We start from the raw sequence: 22,122 nt of genomic DNA on the forward strand, positions 1-22,122 counted from the left end.
TATTATTATTATTATTATTATTATTATTATTATTAGGGGGGGATCCATATATTACAATAAAAAGCATACAAAATCTGCAAATCATGCTCTGTAAAACTGAAGAAAAACTTGGGTAGCAAAACAGCTTGGACCCGTTTACTCATGAGATTTCCTTACCCCACCTGTGCCCACTCGCTTTGTACAGTGGAATTGGTGCTGCTACAGCTGCCAAACAACACCCGTCTTTCAATTGCTTAGTGTGGCAATGCCAACACTGTGGAACTCCTGGCCTATTGAATTCAAGCAGGAGCCTTCACTGTACTCTCTTTCGTGCTTGCCAAGCCTACCCGGATGCTTACAAAGTAGAAGTAATTTTAATCTGTTTTAGTATTTTAACTTCTGTATACTTTTTAAGGATTGGTTGTGGTTTTTTCTTGATTTTACTTTTTTTGTAAATGGCTTTGGGGTTAAAGAAAATGAAAATAAGCCTTGCCCTCTTGTTTAAGCTTCTTCTTCCAACAACAACAACAACTGTAGTTGTTATTATTATATTTGTACCCCACTCATCTGAATGAGTTGCCTTAGCCCCTCTGGGTTGTTCCCGAGAAATAAGAAAAAGCATAATCAAACATCAAACATTAAAAAGCTTCCCTATACAGGACTGCCTTCAAATGTTTTGGCATATGACAGGAGGGCGTTCCCAGGGAGGGTGCCGTTACCGAGAAGGCCCTCTGCCTGGTTCCCTGTAACCTCACTTCTTGCAGAGAAGGTTCTCAGAGCCGGATCCTGTGTCCAGGCTAAACGACGGGGGTGGAGATGCTCCTTCAAGTGTACTGGGTTGAGGCCATTTAGGGCTTTACAGGTCAACACCCACACTTTGAATTGTGCTCAGAAACGTACTGGGAGCCAGTGCAGATCCTCCGGAACCCGTGTTATATGGTCGCAGCGGCTGCTCCCAGTCACCAGTGTAGCTGCCACATTCTGGATTAGTTGTGGTTTCCAAGTCACCTTCAAAGTTAGCTCCATGAACATCATGTGGCAGTAGTGCAAGTGGGAGATAACCAGAACATGTACCACTCTGGCAAGACAGTGCATAGGAAGGTAGGGTTGCAGCTGGTGTACCAAATGGAACTAGTAGACAACTGCTCTGGATACAAAATTGACCTGCATCTCCATGGACAGCTGTGCATCTAAAATGACCCTCAGATTGTGACCTGGTCCTTCAGAGGCACAGTTACTCCATTCAGGACCAGGGAATTTCCCACACCGGCCCTCCTCCGTCCCCCAATACTTCTGTCTTGTCGGGATTCCACCTCAATATATTGACTGCCATCCATCGCCCAATTGTCTCCAGACACCCACACAGGACGTTCACCGCCTTCACTGGTTCTGATTTATATGAGAGGTAGAGCTGGGTATCCTCATACTGATGAACACCCAGCTCCAACCCCCAGATTATCTCTGTCCACGGCTTCATATAAATTATTCTGGGCAACCTTCTGAGCTCCACATGCCAGTGGTAGGTGGGGTGAGGCAAAAATGAGTAGGGCAGCTAATGTAAATGTTACCTCTGTGCAGCAGGCCAGTTTCCATATCCACACACGCCCTTCCATATCCTTCATCTAGGCAAGCAAGAAGTATTATCAGAGTGAAAGAACGCATTCCTGCCAGGCAAAAACTCTCAGGGAGGATGTGAAACATGGTTTGTGGAGGGTTGTGGCCAGGGGAGAGTCCTGAGGGCCAGGCAGGGAAGCCTGGAGGGCCACATCTGGCTTAGGGGGCCTGTGGTTTCACCATTCCTGGGCTAATGATCCTTAAGGTCCCTACCAACTTTATGATTCTATGAATGCAGGAGTGATAATAGGAAAGCTGAGCACTGATGGGTGGGGCAGGGGAGGCACCCCATCACCAGAGGCTGTTTGGCTCAAGAAATGTGTCAAAAACGCAACCCACACAGGCGTCACCATTTTCAAGCAGCCACTCTGCTTTAATGTTAGGGTGTCGTTTTTCAAGAAAAGTCTCTGTCCGAGTGAGAAGAAGCTGTGACCCCACTCCAAAATAACAACCAGAACAACCCACCCTACCATCTCTGTTAGCACCCTGGGTATTCCTAAAGGTTGGTAGTGCTGGATCAATGCAAGCCAATTCCACAGGGAAGGGAGAGGAGAGTACACAACTAAAGCAAAATGCAATAGGAAAGGCATTCTCAAACTCAGCTTGGCCTGACCAGAGGGTGTGTGCATGTGTTAGGAGGAGGCAGTATCCCAGAAGTGCATCAAACCATGCCCTGATCTGCAGCGGAGGCCCAGGGAGTCACAGCAGGCTGCCTTCCTTGGCTGCGGGAGCTGGGCAGGGCCAATCCGGCAGAAATGCTCCTTCCGCCTACTCTGCCATCCAAAGCTTGAAAGTCCTGTCATAAGAGCATGTGGCGATCAGCTGCCCGTCCAGGGAGATGTCCAAGCCCATGACTTTGCCCTCGTGTCCTGCCAAGGTTTTCAGCGGGGATGAGCCTGGGTGCGTCCAGACCTTGGCTGTGTTGTCGTAAGATCCAGTAAGCAGGAAGTTGCCATGATTTGCTGGGTGGCGGAAAGAGAAAAATAACAGGAAGTGGGGAGGAGGACTAAGGAGGTAATATAGAGATTTACCACTTACAGCAGGGGTGAGGAACTACAACTCCCATCGTCCATGACCATTAGCTATGCTGGCTGGGGCTGATGGGAGTCCAACAACTTCCAGAGTGCTACCAGTTTCCCCAAAACCTTACCCAAAAGCCAACCATAAGCAGGGAACGGGGGATGCAGGAAGAGGGAGGGTGAGTGACAGAGCATACAGGCTATTCTCAAGAGCCAGTGTATTTGGGGAGGGTGGGGAGCGGTATATATCCAAGTCTTGGGAATCTATGTTGCACATGGAAACCACAGACAAGGTACTTTTCAACCCATTATATATCCTCAGTTTCTGGGAAAAGGCATTAGCAGCTACAGAGACTTACGTTCAAACTTCACTCTGGTCACCAGGTTCTGATGGGCAGGGATGGTGTAGATGCACTTTCTCTGGCGGAGATCCCACACTTTACAGGTGTTGTCGCCGCTTTCAGTGGCAATGTGGTACCTATGAGAAGTACGGAAGAGGAGGAATTCGGGTTTGCGTGCAAGGGGGTTGTTCCCAGTTTCAGCCCTATTCATAATCCTACATGATTATGAAAAAGCTTTAATAAAATATATTGGAGGAGGGGGGAAGGCTATGTACCCATCATACATTTAAAGCACACGGCTTCTGCCAAAGAATCCTGGGAACTGTAGTTTACTAAGGGCATAGGGAATTATAAGCTCTGTGAGGGGGAAACTAAAATTCCCAGGGTGATTTGGGGTGGGAAATGTGCTTTGAATGTATAGTGTGCATGCAGACCAAATTAGTTCCATTAATTTCAATTAATCTACTCCAAGCAGAAGTTAGTTGTCTGTGTGTCAATATTAAGACCTGCACCCCAAGAGGGGAAGGCAAATTGGTTCTTACCCGTTAGGGGAAAAGTTGATCCCATAGATCTCCTTGAGATGACCCTCCAAAAACATGATACAACGCCCTGTGCGCAGATCCCACACGCGGCCAAATGCATCAAGGCCACTGAAAGGAAGAGAAAAACGTCAAACAATCTCTTTCTCACACAACCCCCTTCCCATGCTTCCACTCTGAATAAGAGGCATCACTTAAAGCCATCTTTGGATCTTCTTTCCTCTTTAGTTGTCACCTAGGCTGGATGCCTCTTAACATCACTAAACAGGAGCCAAAGGAGCTTCTGCGAACCACAGTTGTTAAATTGGAGCAAAGCCTTTCTGCAATGCAGCTCGGATTGCCTCCCATGTTACTACCACCTCCTGTCTGCAGTTCCAAGGTTTTGCAAGCAGGACCCAGATCTGACCTACCTGGCAAATCACATGTAGGAAAGTCTAATTAGCACACTTTGTTTGCATAGATTTAGAATATTTATTATGCACTTAAATCAAAAAGTTATCTAAGAGGAGTACAAAAACTGAACGTGAAACATAGCTAAAATCTACAGAACAATTAAAAAGCAAATATACCTAAAAGCCATTGGCATTATAAACACGCATAAAAATAAGTAGAACTTTAAAAACAAAGTAACTAAATTATGCACTTGGGTAGGCTTTTCAAGCCAAAAAAAAAAAAAAAGGATTCAGCAGGTGCCTAAAACTATATAGCTTGCTTAATGTCAATAGGCAGGGAGTTCCAAAGCATAGTTACATGACAATGAAGGATCGACTCAATTACAAACAAGCTAAAGCAAGAGCTGCCCAGATCAGAATTTGCAAATTAAGAACAATGATGGGGCAAATCTTAATATTGCCCTAAAAAGTTGAAACTTTTATTTTAATGAGCAGTATAAACTCAGGAATACAGTCAAGCTATTAGGAACAAAGGAAGTTTCCTAGAAATGAGTCAGAACATTGGTCCATCTAATTCAGTAGTGTCTACACTGACTGGCAGCTGCTCTCCAGGATTATAGATAGGAAGATAACCATTGGGGATTGAAGCTGTGACTTTCTCCACGCAGAGCAGACGCTCTTATCGAAGCTATGGCCCCTCCCTCATTAGAATTTCCACCCTGTGACTTTTTAGCTCCAGGAGTGAAGACTTGAGTGGGATCTTCTGAAGGTAGAATCCCAACCAGTTCTCTCTCTTTTCTGGCATTTTAGAACTAGCAAGAATGAGCATCATTACTGACTGGCTGATACTTGCTCAGTGACACCCCCAGGGAGGGTTAGGACTTGCACATGCATGTAGATTTACCCAGTGGCAGAAAGGGAGCCGTCAACATGGAAGGTGATGTCGTAAACTCCTTTGCTGTGCCCCTCCTGGTGCAAGATTTCCTCCTGAGCCTCCAGGTCCCACAGGCGCCAAGAGTGGTCATAGCTGCAGGGGGGGAGGTGGAGAAGAGACAAAGACTCAAGTGAATATCTCACAAGGCCCCAACAGGTCCCCCCCCCCCCGAAGTTCAAGCAGGTGGCTGGATTGTCTATCCTGATCTCCACTACAAGCTAAGACCATGGAATTAATCTAATCTGCCCCTGGCCCCCACAAACTTAGACGATCAGCCAACTGATACAGGGATATGTGTAGCATTTAGGACACATAATTCAATTCTCTGCTCAGTATTGGGATCTTCAACTGCAGCTTCCTCCCATTCTGACCTCTCACTTTCCAGTCTTGTGTAATGAGTGCTGGGCTGAGTGGAAAGAAGTAACATATCACAAGGGGATGACAACAACTGTTTTTCTATCGAGGGCAGAATTATTTCGAAGGTAACCCATGGTGGTGGCATTGCCAGTGGTGGTGAGACTACTAACAATGGAAGGAACTCTCTTTTCTTCCTTTTCTTTCTGCTGCTCTCTGCTCTTCCTCTTTCTCCATCACATCATTTCCCTATTTATTCACCTCCTTGCTACCCACAAGAAATTAGACCAGGTGCCATGTGTGGCCCTTTGGGCAGCACCCCCTCCTCTGACTTACCAGGTGGTGCCCAGAAACCTGCCAGAGGGATGCCATGCCACCCGGGCTACTCTCGCTGTGTGTCCCTCGATGTCAGCCACTGGTTCATCACTGAAAGAAACACAACATCTCACGGCAAATTCTTGATGATGCTGACTGTCCCATAAGAGAGACTAAAATAAAGAGGGAGCAATACAGAATAGGAGAAAGGGAAAGGTGCGATGGGTGGATCCAGCTGGCTGGCTGGAGGACAGAGGGGGGGGGGTGTGTACAGAAACTAATCTGCTGTGTGAAGGTAAAATTTACAGTAGTTACTCCACCCACCACTGGTAAGTGACCCCCCTGAAGGGTGCCCAGAAGAGAAAAATGTTTCAGTTGTTATTGAAAGATTCACAGACTAGCTTGGCTTTATCCAATGACTTTATTAACAGCTTAGTCATAGTATACTACTGTATAAGATTTGTACACTGCTTGCTGCCTTTCAAGCCTAAAATATGTTGTGACGGGGCTTTGCAAAACTAGTTCACAAGTAAACAAACAATGCTGTCTCTGACTGGCTGCAAAAATACACAGGCAGCTTGGGATGCTTCATGTAGGCTACTCCCCATTGTTCCCAGGGCTGCAAAGTACAAATATTAAAGTAATCAAAGGGCATTCGAAACAGAAGGGAAAACCCTGCCTGCCCAAGCAGAGCAGTTGTGGCTCAGTGGTAGACACACTCTGCAGGCAAAAGAATCCCAGATTCAATCCCTGGTGTCTCCAAGTACGGCTGGGAAATCCTCCCACCTGAAACTGTGGAGAGCCACTGCCTGTTAGAGCAGACAACAGTGGCCTTGAGAGGCAATTAGTCTGGCTTGCTATAAAGCAGCTTCCTATGGGGTTGTATTCAATTCAGTTCATTTCAGAGTAGACCCAGTGAAATTAATGCATGTCCATGCATTTCAATGGGTCTACAACCCTGTGTTCCAAAAGAAAGCAACTGGATAGTGAACCAGTAACCTCATTGGCAGGAGGAAGTCCTAATACTTCCTCAAGTATAAGAGCTACTAGACCAGCTCCACTTACTGTAGCTGCTCTCTTCAGTTTGATTGAGCCCCCTTGTTGCTGGAATGATCCAGTCCTGTACACGCAACCCTGACTTTCTTAAACAAAAGGTGAAGGAACTCAGGGAACTCCAGAAGGAAGCCTAGCCCAGTGGGGTTTGAATTTGACATCAATATAACAAGCCACAGAATGGCCCCAGAACAACATGTTTTAAAGCTCTTCTACTTGTTCCTTTTGCGGCCGTGTCTTTACCTGCCCCATGTTATACAAGATGTCAGGGGTGGGGCAGGTGTGGCTTGGCAAAAATGGCCCCATGGGCCATATCAGGTTCCCTGCCAGGCCCAGTCAGGCCCATGGGCCACAGGTCCCTTACTGTTGCATAAGAGGGTCTCGAGTTCAACAGGTGGGAAAAAATCTATCACTAAATATGAGTTTGAGCAAAAGATTCCTGCATTGCAGGGGGTTGGATTCAATGACCCTTGTGGTCCCTTCCAACTTGACAATTCTATGATTCTATGATTCTATGACCTCACAGGCACCCAAGACTGAGAGAAGGAGTGCGAATTTACCACCACTGATGCTTCGGCCCACAGCAACAGTATCTGACAGAAATAAACCTCTTCCCTGAGGCCCAATTAAAGAATCTGCTCTCTCTCTGTTTCCTTGGATAACGCACTGACAGAATCAACTGCCTTCCCCAAGAGTCACAGTGCCTTGACTGTTGGAACAAATGCAGCCTATCTGGGGACATAGCAAGACAAGAGGTGTAAAAAGTAAGACAAGTATGACATGGGGGAGAAGTGGGAACCCCCCACCTCACAGTTTGGGCCAGGGGGCACAACCAATAAGCCAAGCAAACTCGTGTCTCTATAAAGGTTTAGAAACAGTAACACAGAAAAGAAGCCTCATTATAAGGAGAGAGGAGCACTGCTGGATCAGGCCCCCAAAAGCACCCACAGCAAAATAACTCTGGGAACTATAGTTCACCCTCACAGGACTATAATTCCCAGCACTTGTAACAAACTACAGCTCCCAGGATTCTTTGGGGGGAGCCATGTGCTTTAAAAGTATGGTGTGGTCATGCCCCTGCCTCAATCACTTGTGTTAGTGTTTTGTTTGTTGCAGAAGGAGGTTAAGCAGGAAGCCATTCTTTAATATTTTTCTCTACCACCCGCAGCAGCCAATAAAATAAGGAAGGGAAGGCAACTGATTTTCCTGGGCCCAGGCGTACCTTTCAAGACTCCAGAGTTTGACAGAGCCATCTGCTGCGCATGAAGCCAGGTTGACGTCCTTCTTGTCCAGGAAGATGGTTGCCTTTGGGTGAAAGACAATGGCTCCAACGTTGGTGTTGTGCCCTTGGGAACAGACGAGACAGACAGACAGTTTGAGAGCCAGCCAATTTTAAGCTTGCTTCCTCTGTCTGAGTCTGGGCCTCTTCCTATTGCTCCGAAGAGACTCTTTGACTGGGAATCACTCCAAATTTAGTTTTTGTGCTAAAGCCGGGGTGGGGAACCTTGGCCCTGTAAGCCAAATGTGGCTCTCAAGGCCTTCCACTTTGGTCCTTGGCACTCTCCCCACACTAATTCACTCTTTCCCCTCAGGCCACACACTTCACTCTCCCTGCTTCACGCCCTTCTTGAGTGTCTTCTGCTGCATGCCAATAGTGGGAGGGGCCAAAAGCAAAAGAAGGTGGAGCAACAAATGCAGCTTTTCCCTTTGTATAGTAGGCTACCTGCCTTCACACTCCCATTTCTAGTCTCCTTCCAGGCCTGATCAGAATTCAAGGCCACATTCCACCCAAGTAAAAACACTAAAGGAGGGTGCCAAGCAGGGTTGGTGCAGTTTGAAGAGAGCCCCAAGGGCCAGAGAGGCTGTGAGGGCCACATGTGGCCCACGGGTCTGACGTTCCCATGCTCTGAATTAGTCAGCAGCTAAGCAGTGGACCTATAGGATATGACTCCCAACACTGATTATTAGAGTCAAGGCTGTCTTCCAGAAAGGAATGCCATCTCACCCAAGCCCAAGGGGGACAAACAAATAAAGGAAGAAGTTTGCACAGCACCACTCTCAAAATTCATAGCCTCCCACCCATGTAGCCTTATGCTCCTAATCAGCCATATACTGTAATTGCTCCAGTCATTTGAGGGAAGATAAGAGAAAAGCAGGCTGCTTTGGCAATGGGTGCGGTGGGAGTCAGATACTATACCTCGCAAAGTGCAGATGAGATTACAATCCGGCACTGACCACAGTTTACAGAGGCCACTCCTGGGAGAGAAAAGGCAGAAGGAAAACTGACTGGCATTTTATTTTATCTTAAAATGTTTTCTATCCCTTGTCTTTCTGTTTTACAAACAAAACCAATCAAACAAAAGCAATCAAGGAAGCTAAGAGAGTAAAAAAAAAACCAAACACATATAAAAACCAAGCAAAATTCAGTTGCAAGATAACAAGTCTAAAAACAAAACAGAAGATAGCAAGTCTAAAAACAACCTTCAACAAAATGATAAAATGCACCCACAGAACTATCACATTCTAAAAACTACTCCCACAATAGCCTTCCAGAACTTGCTAATTACAGGGCGTTGGACAAGATGACTTTCGGGATCCTTTCCAGCTCTACAATTTTATGATTTTATGACTGCTCCCAACAGCTCAGGCAGCCTCTCCTGTGCACTATAGGAGAACTTAGCAGGATTGGGAGGGACATAATGAAAAGCAGAACAAAGTTTACCAGCAAGCTGTAGCCAGGAGCTTGGAGTTGGGGCTGAAGTTGCAATAGGAGATAGGGCGGTCGTCTCCAATTTGGCTGCAGAAATTATTCAAAGACTGAAAGAAAAACAACAAAAAAAGATAATATTTTGCCACCAGAGGAAATGAAGGGCTCAATAAAATGAGATGGCGCTGAGATGGTAAAGAAAAGAGATGACGTTTCCTGCCCAGGCTGCTCCCCCACCTCACCCCCAGTAGTGTTTCCTACTGAGCTGAATTGTGGGACCCATTTAGTGCAATGTTATGTGCTCTGAACTGGCAGCTGAATTCCAAGCAACCAGCAGAGATCTTTCCTTGTCCAGGAGATGGAGATGCCAGGGAGTCAACCTGGGATCATCCACATGCAAAGCATTTGATCTACCATTGAATTATGCTGAGGAGGAGCAGAGGCACAGAAGCCTTCTGCAAGCTCATTTGAACCTCAGCATCTCGGGGGCCTTCTGGGCTGCAGCAGCCCAGTGCCCAGAACTTTTAAGTCATAGCAGAGATGGGTCCCACTTACCCTTAGAGATTTGTGCAGCTCCTGTTTCTGGGAAGTCCGTGTGGCCTCAGGGACCTCCTTGAGCAGCCGGGCTTCCTCCAATCGATTCATTGCCCTGTGAAGGGAACAAAAATTAATGCAACCAGGTCTTGCCCATATTCAACCCTTGCAGAGGCCTACAAGTTGTAATGGTGACAATTCTTCTGCCACGTGCCATCTGTCTTTTGAGGTGGGTTTGAAATCCCCCATTTCTCAACCATCACCACCACTCTAGTTAGGGACAATAGATATACAAGGCCTCATCAATGTTTGCGTTAGCATTTCTCAATCCCAGCCCCTTACCGAGGGAGGGAGTAGTTGGCGATCCACAGTCTGGCCGTCTTCAAGGTATTTGGTCCTTCGTGGTACCAGGTTTGCTGATACTAAGAGAAATGAAACATTAAAGGGGTGGGTATCTCTTGTGAGACTTGGGTACTATAGTGGGCACACATTTATAGCTAAGGGGAAAGGTCGGAGCTCAGTGGGAAAGTGTGAGCTCCCAGGGTTTGTGAAGACTCCCATTTGAAACCCCAGAGCTGCTGTCACTCATAACACACTTTAAAATTTATTACCTCCTCTTTTGATTTCTTGGACTTCTCATCTTCTTTTTGGGTCTTCTTCAATGCGTCTGTGCCAACCACAGACAGAATGTTACGTAGCCTGTTGAGAAATAAAGTGAAGATTAACTTGCCTTTGTTTATATGAGTCACATCAATGAACTGGAAAAGGAAGTGAGAGCAAGTCAATTTCATCCTCTCTCACCTCTCCCTCCTTTCTGCAGGGCCCTCTCCAAAAAGTGTGATGGGCTTCCCGAGGGCTCGTAAGCAGGCCTTGACCTCAGAGTCATCTGTGGAAACATTGATTTGCCTGGCACGCTTCCGGCGCTCAAACTCTGCCAGGACCTCTGCCTGGCGCTCGCTGATGTGCTCTTCCAAGTCAAAAACTTCACCTGATCATAGTAGAAAGCCAAAGGTTATAGGAAATACAACCCCAACAGGACCCTACAAAGCCTCAACACTTGACCCTCACTTCAAAAGTTTGCTTCATTCCAATGAAGCCACATTCAAAGAGCAACAATATGTGGTATATGCTGTGTCACCTCTCTCTGCTCCTTGAGTGTCCAGGTCAAAGCTTATGTTATCAGTGAGGCCTGTGGCTTAAGACTTTGACGGCTGCTGTTGCTGCTTGTGTGAGTGCTGGGAAGACCGCTCCCTCTCCTGCCAACTCCATCTGGCCTAGGGGGCGGGGCCTGCACTACCATTACAGTTTAGAGGACTGAGCAGCTACCGGCAGCAATGGACAAAATAGTTTTAAATGTTTTAATTGCTTTTAATTTGCAGCACCTTAAATGGGGGTTGTTGTTTTTTATAATATTATATTATTTCATTATCTGCAGCAAATGTTAAAGATGTTTATATATATTTTAAGTTGTTTTAAAGGTGTTTTTATTGTTTACTTTGTTGTACCACCGTGAATGGTGGTTTTTATCTATGTATTTTTGTTTGTTCCGTCTTGTTTTGGTTTTGGGGTTGGACATTTGAGTGGGGTGGGGACTGGTTTTGTTTGGGCATAATTGTTTTGGTTGTTTTGTTTTCTATTTTGTAAATGGAGGTTAGTATGAGGCTTGGGATTGCTACCGTGGAGGGGCGAGGGAGGTATGGCGGTGGGGGCAGATGTTATAGGCGAAGGGGATCGAGATACGGATATGCTCGTACCCCTTCCAATCTGCGCCCCATCCCGAGAGACAAGGGTAGGGTGAGCAAGGATTACTCACCTCCTTCACTGGTGTTGTGCAATGCCAGGTCTATAGGCAACAAAACCACTACCCTGCGAGATTTCTTTACCTCGCAGGGAGTCGACCTGGCTTGTGTGACGGAGACCTGGGTGCGCGAAGGGGTAACTGTTACCTTACGAGAGATTGCACCCCCGGGTTTCTCCGTCCTCCACCAGTCACGGACTGTGGGCCGCGGGGGAGGGGTGGCAGTATTAATCCGGGAAGATTGTTCTTTCAGGGCTCTACCACCGCCATCGATCCCCGGCATTGAATGTGTTGGTCTAGTGTGGGGCTCCGAGGAGAGCTTGGCTGTCTGGCTGGTGTACCGGCTACCTAACGCACCAGCAGCCACCCTGTCAGGCCTGCTGGAGGCGGTGGCCGGCTGGGCCTTGGAGTTCCCTAACCTATTGGTATTGGGAGACTTCAACTTCCATGCTGATGCCACTCCCTCCTCACTGGCTCTGGACCTGGTGTCTTCCATGGCGACAGTAGGGCTCTCCCAGTTTGTTTCGGGCCCCACACATCAAGCAGGCCACACGCTGGATTTGATCTTTGGCGCCGGTATAGATGTGATCATGTCTCCTTCGATGAAGGTGCCATGGTCTGATCACTATGCTCTGAAAGCCAGGATTGACTTTCCACCCCCACCCTGCTTAGGTGGCGAGCCGATTTGGGCTCGCCCGCAGAGGCTGATGGACCCGGATAGATTCCGTCAAGCCTTGCGGGACCTTGCTCCCCCGGCGACTCATTGACTGAGCTTGTTGAGGGCTGGAATACCCAGCTCCTGGCAGCCATCAATGAGATCACACCTAAGCGCCCTCTGCGACCCCGCAGAAACCGGGCTCCCTGGTTTACCGAGGAGCTTCGGAAAATGAAGCGGGACCTCAGACGGCTAGAGCGAGTATGGCGGGGTGCCCGTGACGGAGCCTCAAGAACATCTTATAGGGCTTTTATGAAAACCTATGAGATGGCAGTGAAGGCCGCTAAGAAGTCTTACTTCTCGGCCTCCATTGCATCCGCTAGCTCTCGCCCGGCGCAATTATTTAGTATAATTCGGTCTCTTAACGTCCCTTGAAGGACAGCCAAATTTAAATAACAATCTGACACACAGCTGTGAGGCATTTGCGAGCTTTTTTGCGGAGAAGGTCCTGTTGCTCCGCCATGACCTCCCTGCCAATTTGGATACAATAAAGGAACTGGAGGCCCCTCGACTGTGCTCGGGTCCAGTATTGGACCACTTTGACCGGATATCTCCAGCCGATGTGGACAGATTCCTCCAAGCTGGAAAGCCCACCACCTGTCCTCTTGACCCGTGCCCGTCATGGCTGATTAGAGCGTGTCCAGACGAGGTGCGGGGCCCCCTGGGGGATATCATCAATTTGTCCCAGGGGAACAAATTATTCCCAGGGGAACTGAAGGAGGCGGTGGTGCGTCCGCTCTTAAAGAAAACATCATTAGATCCCTCAGATCTATCCAATTACCGCCCAGTCTCGAATCTTCCATTCCTGGGTAAGGTGATTGAGAGAGCGGTTGCTGAACAGCTTGGTAGGTTTCTGGATGAAACATCTGCTCTGGATCCATTCCAGTCCGGCTTCCGGGCTGGTCATGGGACCGAGACGGCTCTGGTCGTCCTAACAGATGATCTCCACAGGCAGCTGGATCGAGGCAGGTCGGGGCTGCTGATTCTTCTAGATCTGTCAGCAGCCTTTGACATGGTCGATCACGAACTCCTGGACCACCGCCTTGCCGACGTGGGGATCCAGGGCACAGTCCTTCAATGGCTGCGCTCGTTTCTCTCTGGTCGGGGACAGAGGGTGGCGCTTGGGGGGGAATTGTCATCACGCCACTCCTTGGTGTGTGGAGTGCCTCAGGGTGCAATTCTCTCCCCGATGCTTTTTAACATCTTTATGCGCCCCCTCGCCCAGCTTGTCCGGAGTTTTGGGCTGGGTTGCCATCAGTATGCTGATGACACCCAACTCTATCTGTTGATGGATGGCCATCCTGACTCGGCCCCAGACACACTGACCAGATGTCTGGAAGCTGTGGCTGGATGGTTACGTGGGAGCCGGTTGAAGTTAAATCCTTCGAAGACAGAGGTCCTCTGGCTGGGGCGGGACGATATGGGATCGAGGGGGCAACTCCCATCTCTTGCGGGGGTGCAATTAGTGCCAGCACCGTCCGTTAAGAGTTTGGGTGTAATCTTCGATACCTCCCTCTCTATGGAGGCGCAGATTACAGCTATAACAAAGGCGGCATTTTTTCATCTCCGCCAAGCTAAGCAGTTGGCACCTTATCTCTCTCGTCCTGACCTAGCCACTGTGATCCATGCGACGGTCACCTCCAGACTGGATTATTGTAACTCGCTCTACGTGGGGCTGCCCTTGAGACTGACCCAGAAACTCCAGCGGGTGCAGAATGCCGCGGCGAGACTCCTTATGGGGTCTTCGCTGCGAGAGCACATTCATCCGGTACTATACCAGCTGCACTGGCTCCCGGTGGAGTACAGGATCAGGTTTAAGGTGCTGGTTTTAACCTTTAAAGCCCTATACGGCCTAGGACCCTCGTACCTACGGGACCGCCTCTCCTGGTATGCCCCACAGAGAAACCTACGGTCTGCAAATAATAACATCCTCAAGGTCCCAGGCCTCAGAGAGGTTAGGCTGGCCTCAACTAGAGCCAGGGCCTTCTCGGCTGCGGCTCCAAACTGGTGGAACGCTCTGTCCCAAGAGACTAGGGCCCTGCGGGACCTGACATCTTTCCGCAGGGCCTGCAAGACAGAGTTGTTCCGCCAGGCCTTTGGTCAGGGCACAGCCTGACTCCCTCCTCTGGCAACCTGCACAGAATTTTGCTTAATTGGTTGCCATCAATTCGATTTAATTAATTTTCATAATGAAATATTTTTAGATTGTGTGACTATTTGACTGATTATTTGATTGTTGTTAGCCGCCCTGAGACCGGCTTCGGCTGGGGAGGGTGGGATATAAATAAAATTTATTATTATTATTATCCCTCTTTTCAGCCAAAACTGGCTCCCCAAATGGCTTAAAATCAACATTCATACAAAGGCAAAATGTAATTAATGTTTTGCTGGGGGGGGGGGGTAAGAGAGCACAATCTCTTATGGCCACTGGAAGTACACATTTTTATATCCAGAGGGAACAAATAGGATCTGCAGATGCGCAGGAGCTAGCCAACAAGCATTTGTTCCCCTGAAACGAAACCTACCCACATTGATCTGCTGCCACCTGTGACACTCCTTCTCATCTAGTGTTTTGCTTTTTGCTACCCCTATCTAGATTTAAATTATAAAGACCTCAGGGCAGGGATTTGTCTCTTGCTTGCTTTCTCCTGTAAAGAACTACAGTGGTACCTCATGTTGCGAACCGTCCCCCTTACAAATTCTTCGGGTTACGCGCTCCACTAACCCGAAAGTAGATGCCCCTCATTGTGAACTTTGTCCCGGGATGCGAGCAGAAACCACGCTCCGGTGGTGCGGCAGCAGCGGGAGGTGCCATTAGCGGAAGCGCACTTCATGTTACGAGCGGTTTCCGGTTACGAACGGACCTCTGGAACGGGTTAGGTTTGTAACTGGAGGTACCACTGTATGTATAACTGATAGCATCCCTGGGATAAAGATAGCCTGGTCACATTTATCCATGGGCTGATTACTATAACGCACTGTACTTGGGGCTGCCTTTGAAGATTGCTTGGAAACTACAGTTAAAGCAAATAAATGGGACTGGTCATATGGAACCTATTTTGCCTGTCCTAAAGAGATACACTGGATTAAAGTTCATTGCCAAGCTCAAGCCAAAGTGCAGATTTTGACCTACAAAGCCCCAAATGGGTTGGGGCCAGGCTAGTTGAAAGATTACCTGTTCCCACATGAACCCACCCAAACATTAAGATATATTCTAGGTCCTACCACCCTTGGAAGTATGGTGGACAATGACACAGGCTTCTTAGTTGTGGCATTCTGTCAGCACCAAGTGAATGTCTTCTTTGTTTGCATGTGGTTTTATGTCAGCATCTCGTTTAATCTCATTATGCTGTGTAATGCTTTAGTGTGATTTGTTTTAAAGGACTTCCTGATTTAATTGTAATTTTAGTATTGAACTGAGAACTTCTCTGAGAGCATTTGCTGAAAATGGCCTGCTTGCAAGCATTCTAAACAAATTATCAGCCCCACTAAGCAGTTCTTCCCTCCATCCTTTTCCTTCCATCTCCCAGTCAGCTCACTACCATCTCTTACCACTGGTGATATTGATGTTGCCAGCCTCAATAGCTGCTTTGACTGCATCCTTGCCCATCAACCCAGACTCCCCTTTGAGGAGACGCTCTTGCTCTTTCTCCTCTAAGCTCCCATAGAAAATTGGGGCTTTCTTGGCTGGAGGAGCATCCCCTTGATCTGAAGCCTTTGTTTTTGAACCCTGCAAGAAGGAAACTCAGCAGTAGCCTACATGGAGAAGGAAGAGAGCAAATTTGGATTTTCCCCCACCTGCTGTCATGGGCTGGCTTGATGCAGAGAACTGGGGAAGAAGGCTCAGAGCCAGGGGGGCAGCGATGCATGGTCAGAGGGAGAAGAGGCAACAGGCTTTAGTGAGCAGGAAGAGACATGGGGCAGAGAGCAGTCCAGACTGAGGCAGAAGAGGAGGCTGGAGAGGAATGGAGCCAAAAGGCAGTAACCAGCTCCCCTCCCCCTATACTCCTGACTCATGACATCTGCGCACATCTGACAGCCCCCACCCCATCAAACAGTACATGAGACAATTTTGTTTTGAATCCCAGCATACTGTTAATCATTAAGGCTAAAACCCTAAGCCCACCTCTGTGGGAGTCAGCACTACTGAACTCAATAGGACTTTCTTGTGAGTTGACATTGTTAAGGATTATACTGTTTGGTAATATATTTATTACAGTGACTAACATAAAATATTCCACAGGAACAGTCCTGTTAGTCCATGAGTATCATGGTACAGTGGTACCTCAGGTTACAGACGCTTCAGGTTACAGACGCTTCAGGTTACAGACTCCGCTAACCCAGACCTAGTACCTCGGGTTAAGAACTTTGCTTCAGGGTGAGAACAGAAATCACACGGCGGGAGCAGGAGGCCCTATTAGCTAAAGTGGTACCTCAGGTTAAGAACAGTTTCAGGTTAAGAACGGACCTCCAGAACGAATTAAGTTCTTAACCCAAGGTACCACTGTACTTTAAAAGCAAAGGAAATCCATGTCTTGCTCTGAGTAGGCCCAATAAAACTAATGGGCTTGAATTGGTTATGTTTATTCATTTCAGTGGGTCTGCTCCGTGTAGAGATAGCACTGGATACAATCCTAACATATATATATATATATTTATTCTGGCATAAACTTTCATGGACTACAAGTCCACTCTAATAGGTGGTTTTGAAACAACAACGTTTGTTAGTCTTTAAGGTGGCAAAGAATGCCTTGTTGTTTTAATGCAGCAGAAATATTAGAACTCTTAAAGCATAACATTTTGCCTTTTGTGGCAGAAGCTGAAGCGTTGAGTTGCACCCAACTCAGCTCAACTGAAAGAGGAGAGCCACTGAAATTAACAGCCGCAAGCGAGTCATATTCATTAATTCAAATGAGTCCAACCTTGAATTGAGCTTTAGTTGGATACAATCCGTTACGCTCTAAAAACTTTTACTACCGACGTGAGGTTACGTTAGTCACTGCAGTAAATAAGTAGACACTGGTGTCTTTCAAACAGATTTTTCATTTTATCATTTCTATGAAAAGATACACGTTTTTTAAACAAAGAAACCACATTCTATCCCAGTTTCAAACCCCCTGCCTTATTCACCGCGGCGATCCGCGACGCAGCCATGGCGCTTTCCCGACCCCTGCTCTCAGACCGGGGCTCTGTAGTGGGGGAATCACACGCAACGGGCTCCCCACAAACACTTCCGGCACAGCGGCTTCCCCCGCCCTTGCAGAGCGCCACAGCCAATGATGCCTTTCCATTCCATCCCGGAGAGTGGGCCGCTCTAGCTTCCCTGGAGCTCCATGGTTATGCGGAGCGAGAGCTTCCGGGTTGCTGGCTGGCGACGTGGGGCGTGGTGGGATCGAGCCTCTGGCGTCGGCGTCTGAACTAGAGGTGCAGGTGAAGAAAAGAGCGGGGAGCTGCTGCGCACGTGCGAGAGAGCCGCAGTGTGGGGAAAGGTCTGCTTGCAAGATGCTGCGGCGGAAACCGACGCGGCTTGAGTTGAAGCTGGACGACATCGAGGAGTTCGACGGCGCCCGCAAGGAACTCGAGGTGGGTGAGTCAGCGGCGTAGCGTGAGTTGTCAGCACCCGGGGCAAGGCACGTAATTTGCGCCCCCCTAACCCCTAACCTGCGAGTTGCTGCTGGCGCTGCTGCCCAAACGACGCCGCTTGCCCGGAGGAGGAGGGGGGCAGAGAGGCGAGGAAAATGCAACGGTCCAGCAGCGGCAGCAGCACCGGCGGAGGCGGGGCTGTGAGGAGGGGCTGCCTGGCGCGTCCTCCGCGGCGAGCACTGAGAGCCGCTGCCTGCCGGGCGCCTTCAGCCCGGGCGCGCGCACAGCTCGTCGGTTCCGCGAGACATGCGGCTCCGCTACAGCCTGCGCCCGAGGCTCTTCGGCGACTCCGGAGGCAGCGAGCGCGCCCCCCCCAGATGTTGCGCCCGGTGCGGCCTGCCCCCCTTGCACCCCCCACGCTATGCCACTGGGGTGAGTGGTTGGTTGGTTGGTTGGTTGCGGGACGGCAAGGCGCTCCTTGCCCACCTTTCTTCGGTGTTGGTGTTGTTGTTTGCGCACTCTGCACATGCTTAGAGATTCTCTTGGCCTTGCTTTCTCTTTTCTTTTTTAAAAACCTGTTTCTCCTCACAAGGGGAGTAGCCATCCTGTTTGTTATTGAGCTGCAAGGCCCGGTCTTCTCTCTCCCACTCAGGAGGGTACCGAGTATAGTAAACAGGCGGTGAGGTAGAGCCACCCGCTGGAGTTGGGCGCAGTCCCCCCCCCACTGTTCTTACTTGGGTGGAACATGCACAAACAAGCTTATAAAATTATGCACAGTACGGAGAAAGAACACTGGCTCCTCAGGGCTGCCATTTGCTTGTTTTAATAAAAGGTTGTTGGCTGGGGAAAAGGTCGCAGCTCAGTGTCAAAGGGTTTTCTTTGCATTGAGAAGGTCCCAGGTTCAATTGTGAGTATCCCCAAGTAAGTTTGGAAGAGGCTTCCTGCCTGAAACCGTGGAGAAGTGCTGCCAAACAGGGTGGACAATACTGAGCTAAGTGGATCCAATGGTCTGACTCTGTAAAAGGCAGCTTCCTGTGTTTTGTTCCATGACCATAAGCTCAGCTGTAAAGCATTTCCTTTGCATGCAGAAGCTCCCAAGTTCAGTCTCCCAGGTAGGGCTGGGAGACTCCCTGCCTGAAATCCTGCAATATTGTTGTTAGTTAGAGTAGACAATACTGAACAAGATGAAACAATGGTCCAATTTGGTATAAAATGGCTATTTGTATTCCTGTGCAAGAAGGTGTGTTTGTGCGTACACAGTAGCAGATCTAAATGCCAAATTATGCTTGAGGTTGCCTCCATGTTAGCCCCCTGCACTCACGAGTAAAGGTGTTTGGCCCCTTTCTGTGGCAGAATTTTTTGACAGCTTGCAATGTCTTAAATCTGAAAGCAAAGAATCAGATTCATTACAGCTATATTTGAAAAAGAAAACATGTCATGGCATGGGCGGAGGAGGTACATATGTGATTGTCCTGGAGAAGTTTTCTTTAATTATGCTTTAATTATGTTTCCACAGAGTCGTAGGAAGCGCGAGGAGGTGGACATGGTGGGAGCCAGCGATGCTGAGTGTGCGCTGGGACTCAGCACTGATCATAAGAGCCGGGAGCAGATGATACATGACCGGATTGGCTACAAACCCCAGCCCAAACCAAACAATTGTTAATCTCAGTTTGGGAACTTTGAGTTCTAGAGCCCAAAGGGTGGACAGTGGGAGTGCCTGGTACCTGTGAGCTTTGGAAGAAAGCAGGAATTTGTTTCAAGAGCCCAACAAACTCTGTTTAGAAATAGCAGAAGAGACTGAGCTGCTCTCCTCTAGGTTTTAAATGGAGTTCCTCCTCCAAGCAGAGCAAGTCTTGCTTTCCCTACAAAGATGGGATCTTCCTTACTTGATGGTTTCTTTTGTGCAACCTTGCTAGGCTGCTGTGCTTAATAAAATATTTGTTTTTAACTTTGCATGCTTCATTGTATAAACATAGATGGACATTTTTACTTGTGAAAGAGACCTTGAGCCTTGCTGATGGGTGCAGCAACAGAAGTGAAATTGAGCATTTTTTACTTTTTACTTTGAGGTGGTTGTAGAGTGGGTTTATTTACAACTGAGAGGCCCTAGATTATTAGTGGAAGAGCAGAGACTGGATATGCAGAAGGTCCCAGGCTGAACTGCTGACATCACCAGTTAAAAATGCTTCTGAGTTGCCAGCCTGGGAAATGACCATTTGCTGCCTGTATCCCTGGAGTAGACAAGGAGTGCGGAAGCTGTGGCCCTCCAGACAGTGCTGAATCATAGCTCTCATCCTCCCTGACCACTGAAATAGGGTGGCTGAGGTTGATAGGAATTAGGAGTTCACCATTGTCTGGTGGACAGTGGCAGAATTTCGCCTACTTTAGAGTGGACTGTACTGAGTTAAGTGGACGAAAAGTCTGACTTCGAAGCAAAATGGATTTGGGGGGCAACCACACTATATTCCTCATCTTTCTCACACGAAGATGAGTTGACCACGGTTATGATCAATATGGTTTTATTTTCGGGGTGAAACAAGGTACCAAGATCTACTTGTTACAGAGATGCTCCAAAGGTGCAGGAGATGTTACTTAGTGTTTGAGGATTCCCCCTCCCCTTTTGTCTTGGGAAGAAGGCATTCTGTCTAAAGCTGCTGCATACTGACAAATTAATCTTCCTGCAAAACAGTATGCCACAAGAGGCTGCCTTACAAGTCCATGGGTTGCAATAAAACATCTGCTCCTGCCTTTTGTGCTTGAATTCTGTGTGATCCATTCATAAGCAATGGGCTGTAGCCAATGCTAGTCCTACTCAGAGTAGATACACTGAAATTAATGAACGAGACTAACTTGGGTCCATTACTTTATTTGGGTTTACTGATTAGAACAAGCGTTAGCTGGTAATGGTTTTCTGCAAAGAATTCTGGGAGCTGCCGTTTGTTAAGGGTGCTGAGAGGAGTCGTTTTAGTTAACACAGCTGATTTTTGGTTCTTGCCAATAAACTGAGTAGCATAAAAATTATAGCGGGGATCAAATACTGGAGAGAACTCACAAAAATACAGTGGTGCCTCGCAAGACGAAATTAATTCGTTCCGCGAGTTTTTTCGTCTAGCGAATTTTTCGTCTTGCGAAGCACGAACTCCCATAGGAATGCATTGAAATTCAATTAATGCGTTCCTATGGTCAAAAAAAGTCCAAACAAAGCCAAATTTGGTACAACAAGAGTTTATTAAGTGCTCTTTAAAGTCACACATACTGTAAAGAGCATTTCAAAAATTGAAGGAACAAGTAAGTTTCTAAACATGACAGAAAAACATTTAAAAATCAACAAAGTGTACAGTACATTTTCTAAGACTCTGGGGGACCACTCGAAGAAGGTTCCTCTTCCACTCTTTGCTTCTTGCTGAAGAACCTGCCCATGGTCTGCTGCTTCATCCGCCTTTTCAGCACCTCCCTGAAAGGCGACATGACCCTCGTATCAAAAGTGTTCGCGAGGTCATGTGCCACGTGCTTGTCAGGGTGGTGCCGCTGTGCAAAAGCCTGCACATCCTTCCACTTCAGGCAAATGTCCCTCAGTTCTTTGGAGGACGGCCATTCCTCAGTTGCTTCCTCCTCTTCCAGCGAGGCCTGCTCCTGCGCAGCCTCTGCCTGCAGTTCGACCAGCTCCTGGGTGGTCAGCTCGTGGTCGTGCTCCTCCACCAGCTCGCTGATGTCCTCCTCTGTGACCTCCAGGGCCCATGGTCCTCCCCAAGGCAACAATGTCCTGCACCACTGTTGACTCTGGTGCATCAGAGTCACTTGGTGCCACGCAGTCCGGCCACAGGCTGCGCCAAGCGCAATTCAAATTTCTCTGGCTGATCCCATTCCAGGCCGTGGTGATCATCTTCAAGCAGGTGACGATGTCAAAGTGGTCCTTCCAGAATTCCCGCAGGGTGATGGTGGTGCAATCAGTCACCTCGAAGCATCGCCTGAAAAGCTCCTTGGTGTAGAGTTTTTTGAAATTGGCGATGACCTGCTGATCCATCAGCTGGAGCAGTGGCGTGGTGTTAGGCGGCAGGAACATGATGCTGATGAAGCTGAACTCCTCCAACAAGTCCTCCTCAAGGCCTTTAGGATGAGCAGGAGCATTGTCCATCAGAAGCAAAGCCTTCAGCAGCAGGTCGTTGTCCAGCAGGTACTGTTTGACAGCAGGGCCAAAAGCAAGATTGACCCAGTCCACAAACAGCACACGTGTGACCCAAGCCT

At 48.1% G+C, this 22,122-nt stretch overlaps 2 protein-coding genes across 4 annotated transcripts; one reads left to right on the top strand and one right to left on the bottom strand.

Annotated features, from left to right (window-relative positions):
* Positions 1 to 1,941: 1,941 nt before the first annotated feature.
* On the bottom strand, positions 1,942 to 17,475 carry LOC308578308 (U4/U6 small nuclear ribonucleoprotein Prp4-like). Of its 3 annotated transcripts, none has more exons than XM_081178570.1 (14): positions 17,425 to 17,475; positions 15,847 to 16,024; positions 10,583 to 10,769; positions 10,393 to 10,480; positions 10,124 to 10,203; positions 9,803 to 9,896; positions 9,263 to 9,357; positions 8,738 to 8,796; positions 7,763 to 7,886; positions 5,509 to 5,598; positions 4,789 to 4,911; positions 3,496 to 3,603; positions 2,972 to 3,090; positions 1,942 to 2,555 (listed from the first exon to the last, which is right to left on the bottom strand). In XM_081178570.1, the coding sequence occupies exons 1-14, from the start codon at positions 17,446 to 17,448 to the stop codon at positions 2,362 to 2,364; spliced, it is 1,563 nt and encodes a 520-aa protein (XP_081034696.1). In that variant the 5' UTR covers positions 17,449 to 17,475; the 3' UTR covers positions 1,942 to 2,361. The 3 variants fall into 3 exon arrangements, with proteins under 3 accessions (XP_081034696.1, XP_081034695.1, XP_081034697.1); XM_081178569.1 differs by having other exon boundaries at positions 17,416 to 17,472; XM_081178571.1 differs by lacking the exon at positions 17,425 to 17,475 and adding an exon at positions 17,217 to 17,394.
* Positions 17,476 to 17,637: 162 nt separating this feature from the next.
* On the top strand, positions 17,638 to 19,825 carry LOC308578346 (anaphase-promoting complex subunit CDC26-like). The gene is made up of 2 exons (XM_081178613.1): positions 17,638 to 17,877; positions 19,394 to 19,825. Exons 1-2 carry the CDS (start codon positions 17,797 to 17,799, stop codon positions 19,538 to 19,540), a joined length of 228 nt encoding a protein of 75 aa, XP_081034739.1. The 5' UTR covers positions 17,638 to 17,796; the 3' UTR covers positions 19,541 to 19,825.
* Positions 19,826 to 22,122: the final 2,297 nt, after the last annotated feature.

The sequence above is a fragment of the Podarcis bocagei genome (genome assembly GCF_964188305.1).
Source record: "Podarcis bocagei genome assembly, chromosome: W".
In the NCBI taxonomy this organism is placed as follows: domain Eukaryota; kingdom Metazoa; phylum Chordata; class Lepidosauria; order Squamata; family Lacertidae; genus Podarcis; species Podarcis bocagei.

What these genes read in the sequence shown, in the direction of transcription:
- LOC308578308 (XM_081178569.1), bottom strand. Translation starts at nt 17,448, where the DNA reads ATGGCTGCGTCGCGGATCGCCGCGGTGAATAAG. An exon ending in AAACTCTGGAGTCTTGAAAG is followed by an intron (nt 5,599 to 7,762) that starts GTACGCCTGGGC and finishes TGTTTCTTTCAG; the next exon opens with TGATGAACCAGTGGCTGACA. An exon ending in AGGTTTCTGGGCACCACCTG is followed by an intron (nt 4,912 to 5,508) that starts GTAAGTCAGAGG and finishes CCCCCCCTGCAG; the next exon opens with CTATGACCACTCTTGGCGCC.
- LOC308578346 (XM_081178613.1), top strand. Translation starts at nt 17,797, where the DNA reads ATGCTGCGGCGGAAACCGACGCGGCTTGAGTTGAAGCTGGACGACATC. An exon ending in GCGCCCGCAAGGAACTCGAG is followed by an intron (nt 17,878 to 19,393) that starts GTGGGTGAGTCA and finishes ATGTTTCCACAG; the next exon opens with AGTCGTAGGAAGCGCGAGGA.